Here is a 6,000-nt window from a genome sequence, read left to right on the forward strand (position 1 = left end):
AGAAATTCCTTTAAGCAAACAGCGCAGACCCTGATGAGACACCGCATGATGCAGCGTCTCATCTGGGCCTACGCTCTTTTGCCAAGGCCTTTTTTGTAGACGCTAGGCATAAATGGGTTAATTTTTGCTAAAAGATATTCAATTTTTGTGTGGTCTTGTGTTGTGTGGGAAACTGAAGTACCTCAGGGTGTAAACCCCATCTGTCCTGTCTGGCCACCACTTACCAATGTAACACGCACAGGGTTGGGGATTGAACCCTAGTTGCATAGGTTAGAAGCTCATGTACAGACCACTGCACTAACCTCAAGAGACAGCCAAGCAACATAATTTCATATTGAAGTCTTTAATTCCTAATTATGGTCTTAATGAAGTTTGTTTGTTCTTCTGGCAATATCTGGGAATGGCTCGCTAATGCCTATATTTGATCTTAAACTTTATGCATTGCAGTAATTAAGAAATTAAAAAATACTTCTGAAATAACCCTTAAGCACATCTGAATATAGTCATTTCAAGTGGGTCAATACAGATTGATGGACCTTAGCTTTGTTCATCTGCCTTCTGACAGACAGATAAATCCCGGATTTACTGAACTGACCTGAACAAAAATTCTGGGTTTTTCAGACAGAAATAAATCATGTACAGTGCTTTGAACTTCAAATCAAATGGGCCATGCTCTGTGAAAAGGGGATGGGTATGTGGGTAGTGTTGTCTCAGATTAGCCTGTGCAGTTGGTATAGGCTAATCAGGGATGACACTTTCCGCTTAAGCTGCATTTTTACTAGTAAGATACTTTTTTAAACAAACAATATTGTAAGAGGGGAAAGTGTTGTCCCTGAAAAGCCTGTGTGGATTGCACAGGCTAATCTGGGATCATTCATTACACACATGCAATAAACGCCTTTTTCACAGAGCATGGCCCTAATGGACATGTTGTTTGTTTTTTATTTATATTGAGGTGACGATTGATTATTATGCATGAAAACAACAACGAATGTCTAACAAATCACAGATATTGGCTAACCAGACATGAGGATATTGGAGCTGATGTCTGCAAAATATCAGTCTCCAAATGCAATGTAACCTCATGATTAAAACAGTAGACGCTTCATTAATATGTAAATTGCATTCAGATTGTCAAGGATTTTTAGTTTGTGAATTTTTCTTATTTTATTCAAATTGCTGTCATTTTCTATGAAAATGAACATATTATACCTTATGAGTCCCCTACCGGTCTGTCAGTCTGTCAGTCTGTCACACTTTTCTTTATCCTGCTATAACTAAAAAAGTTCTTCATATTTTTTCATGAAACTTGAAACATGGACAGATAGCAATATAGAGATTTATGCACGTCATTTCATTTTCTTCCTACGTCAAGAATTTTGGTTGCTATGGCAACAAATAGACTAGAAATATTGCTGAAAATGGCAGAGTTTCACCGGTATGGGACTGTTATTGCTTGGCAATAGTCCTGTTTACATTTAATAAGAAAATGTAAAAAAAAAATCATATTGAATAACAATAATTCATAAGTTGATGAACGTCATGCTCTGTTTAATATTGGCAGAGCTTATAATGCTTCGAACCAGTCATATCTCTGTGCAGATTGAGGTTGCAATGTCATGTTTTTGCATTTATTGTGCAGAAGCATGTTTTTGCAATTACAGTCCTGCTATGACATGATACAAACAAAACAATACCTGCACAATGCATTAGCAGTGGTGTTAGAAACACATTCGTCATATCAATTTACTTGTTAACATTTCTGCCTCAGGCATGTGTTTATTAGTCTCCTACCTGTTTCACTGGAGGGGACTTATGGTTTGCGCTCCGTCTGTCAGTCCGTCCGTCTGTCACACTTTTCTGGATCCTGCGATAACTTTCAAAGTTCTTCATATTTTTTCATGCAACTTGAAATATGGACAGATGGCAATATGGACATTATGGACGTCATTTCATTTTGTTCCTACGTCAAGAATTCTGGTTGCTATGGCAACAAATACACTAGAAATACTGCTGAAAATTGCGGTTTTCTGGATCCTGCGATAACTTTCAAAGTTCTTCATATTTTTTTCATGCAACTTGGAACATGGATAGATGGCAATATGGACATTATGCACGATTTCATTTTGTTCCTACGTCAAAAATTCTGGTTGCTATGGCAATAAATAAAAAAAATTATGACAATGGTGGAATTTCTTACAATGGTGGAGCCGGTAGGGGACTTTTATTGCTTGGCAATAGTCTTGTTTATTCTGCAGAGGAAAGCCAAACAAATCTGTCTGGAACATAAAAGTTGCATAGCCTTTTAATGTCCCCCACTACTATAGTGGGGGACATATTGTTTTTGCCCTGTCTGTTGGTTTGTGTGTTTGTTTGTTTGTTTGCCCCAACTTTAACATTTGCAATAACTTTTGCAATATTGAAGATAGCAACTTGATATTTGGCATGCATGTGTATCTCATGGAGCTGCACATTTTGAGTGGTGAAAGGTCAAGGTCATCCTTCAAGGTCAAAGGTCAAATATATAGCTTTAAAGCGGCGCATAAGGGGACATATTATTTCTGACAAACACATATCCTGTTTCTTTCTGTTATTTTATTTGCATGCTTGATGACTAAAATAAATTACCATTAGTTAGAAGAATATCAATCAAGTTTTTCATGATGTTTGGTATTTTGGCCTGTATCATGTAGAATTGCATGTTTAGAGGACAGCTTTCTTCATTATGGGCCTTAATCTCTAATTAAATCTTTTATTGCTTTGGGTGGTTTGTGTAATAAGGAGGCAAGATAAAATGCCATAACCTTCTTTATGAATGACCAAGATTGACTTTGAAATTTTTTTAGTAGCTGAAAAGTTTTGTGTTATGCTCAATCATATATAATGTTAAAAAAAAAAAACCATTTACCACATAAAATAGACATATTTTGATACATTTTAGTCTCTTAGAATGTTAAATTTAATTAAAGACTTTTTTTTTTACTATATTCAAGTTTTAAAGGCTTCATTTCCAGTTCTTAGATACTGATGAGCAGCATAATAGCATAAAATCTGAACAGGCTGCAAGTTACTTACAGGCTGTTCTGGTTTTATGCTGGTTGCAAAAGCCATTTTCACTTTGTTTCTTATGGGGAAAGGGTTAATTCAGTGTGGTCGATTTTTTGCGACGTCATTCTACATCACATTAACGCTTACACAGTATGACAAACAATAACCTGCCCAGCTTAACTTAAAATATTCACAATTTGATGTCATAAAAGGGTTTTATAAGTAAACCTTGGGCATGAGTTTTGAGATTCATGAATGATTGTAAAGCATTTTGAATCTAATATATAGTGCCGTTATATTATTATTATTGTTTCAGACATGGGAGCCTGCAAGAACGCGATCAGTTGCTGGCGATCGATGGGCAGCCCCTAGACGTCTCTCACCAGGAGGCCATCAAGATCCTGCAGCAGACCGCGGGTATCGTGGAGATTGTGGTGGCCCGTGGGCCTGCCCCCCACTCCCCCAGCCTGCGCACCCCGCCCGGCGCTGACCTGACTGATACAGACCACACTGCCACACAGCCCAACAGTCTGGAAACAGATATGGTAGGTGTTTGTTCAAGCATACTCAGGGATTTCAATTGCAGCAGAAGCCTGCTTTTTGATGCAAGCATTTTGCAAAAACTATTGAAATCCCTGCATTCTTTAAAGCCATATTTGTTGAAACATGCTTTAATGCCACATAAATTGAACCATACTTCCAAGCCAAATTTGTTTAACCATACATCCAAGTCATATTTGTTGAACCAATTACTTCCTGGCCATATTTGTTGAACCATACGTTTAAGCCATATTTGTTAAGCCATTCTTCCAAGCTATATTAGTTGAACCATAGTTCCAGGCCATATTTAATGAACCATACTTTTAAGCTGTATCTGTTGACCCATACTTCTGAGCCGACTTTGTTGAACCATACTTCCAAGCCAAATTTGTTACACCATACTTCCAAACCATATTTGTTGAATCATGCTTCTAAGCCATCTTTGTTGAACCATACTTCCAAGCCATATTTATTGAAACATACTTCTAAGCCATATTTGTATGAAAAATACTTCCAAGCCATATTTGTTAAACCGTTCTTGCAAGCCATATTTGTTGAAGCATTTTTCCAAGCAAATGCAGTCTCATACCTAATGCTCATTTTACACTGAAATGACAGTTAACACCAACTGATAGGAATTAAGCATATACTTCAATGCACACTCATTATTTCATGGTTATACTCCCTGTTGTTTATATATACATATTTATATATTGTATGCCGAAAACCAATGAAACTCTGAAACAACGATATAAGACAAGAAAAGTCTCATTTATAATTTGACTAGGACTAGAACCACTATTACCTATTCCTCACATTTAAACAGTGTAACATTTTCATTACCTGCAGACCCGCAACATCGCAATATCCAATTTTACGCAAATCGTCCGTGGATCCCATTTTATTTTTCATGGACTTAAATATTTCCCCATTAAGAGATGCTCCCCATTAAATCCAGTTTGACCTGGTATTTCGCACCTTCACTGTATCTAGTTGATCAGTATTTAAAGTGAGACAAACAATACACCCGAACGCTAAATTCCATACAGTTGGCGTTATCGGCGTAAAGCCATTAGACAAATATCATTTGTTTGTCTCTATTGAAAGAAAAGAAAATGAGTCTATATCTCTATTGTTGGTTTGAAACCTACGTAGTATACTCGCATGGTAGCATAAAAATCATAGATAAATGTATTCGTCGTTTCAATGCTTAGGGCCGAGAAATTTCGGCAAATCGGAACTCAACTTACGTATAACACTTGCTCAATTAACCGTTAAACTCCACCTCCGTTCTCTGCAAAAGGTTCGAAGGCGGAGCTTTTCACATGCTATTATTTAATTGGACGATTGCTATTGAGGAACAAACACACAATTGGTTTGGCATGTTATTGCTACAGAGGTGTCAATTTTCAGGATTATTCCTGAATTCAGGATTTAAGCCCTCAAGGAAAATTTTTTATATTGATATAAAACAGAGGATTGTTTTGGTTATTTTAAGCATTCTTGTCACAAAATGTCATCTTCAACACAAATTATTGACCTTTGGAATTTTGTTTACAAAGGAAAGATAATTTAATTAATAATTAAAACTCTTTTGACTCTGTCCCCCAAATTTTAGGGTGATTTTCAGGATTTAAGATTTAGGCCAATTGACACCCCTGTGCTAGACAAAGAAAGCCAATTTTTTCGGCGAGAAACTTGTCGCTTTATTGCTTCAGACAGGAAGCGGCTTTCCTTTGATGACGTCAAACTGTCAATTCACATAGATTGCAAATTTTCGGAATTGCTAACATTAAACTTTGGATTAAATTATCAAAATAAAGCAATAGCGAAGTTGAGAAATATGATTGAAATATTTAGATCAACGAGTTTTCATGACAACAAAAACTTTAACAAACAATACCGCGATGATCGGGGATCGATATACCTCGATTTTTTAAAAGAACAATCAATGAAGAAGTGTGAAAACACCAACAAAAACTTTTTTTATCTTAATTTTTGTAAAAAACTGTACTACCCTGTTCATTCCTACCTTTTCCCGCTTTTTAGCTCACCTGAGCGATAGCTCGAGGTGAGCTATTGTGATCACTCAGCGTCTGGCGTCCGTCCGTCTGTAAACAATTTGTAAACATCTTCTTTTACTAAACCATTGAGCCAATTTCAACTAAATTTCATGTGGAGCATCCCTAGGTCATGGGACAAAAGAATTAAAAAAAAAAAATTATCACATAACCAAGATGGCCGCCATGACAATATATGGTAAAAACCTTAAAAAATCTTCTTGTCAGAAACCGCTCATCAGATTTTCAAAAAAATTCACAGGGATGACCTTTGAAGGCTCCCCTGAAAAAGTTGTTCAAAGAAATTTGATTCGTCAAAAAACATGGCCGCAGGAGCTTGTTGAACTTTGCA

The 6,000-nt window shown here is 36.5% G+C and overlaps 1 protein-coding gene across 1 annotated transcript in view; it reads left to right on the forward strand.

The window, feature by feature from the left end:
• The window catches only part of LOC127862413 (multiple PDZ domain protein-like), a 248,781-nt gene that overhangs the window by 36,272 nt on the left and 206,509 nt on the right, over positions 1-6,000 (forward strand). The window contains exon 2 of the mRNA XM_052401512.1: positions 3,365-3,593. Within this exon, the coding sequence (XP_052257472.1) occupies positions 3,591-3,593 (3 nt within the window). The 5' untranslated portion in view covers positions 3,365-3,590. The remainder of the gene's footprint in view (positions 1-3,364; positions 3,594-6,000) is intronic.

This window comes from Dreissena polymorpha, chromosome 16 (assembly GCF_020536995.1).
Source record: "Dreissena polymorpha isolate Duluth1 chromosome 16, UMN_Dpol_1.0, whole genome shotgun sequence".
NCBI lineage: Eukaryota > Metazoa > Mollusca > Bivalvia > Myida > Dreissenidae > Dreissena > Dreissena polymorpha.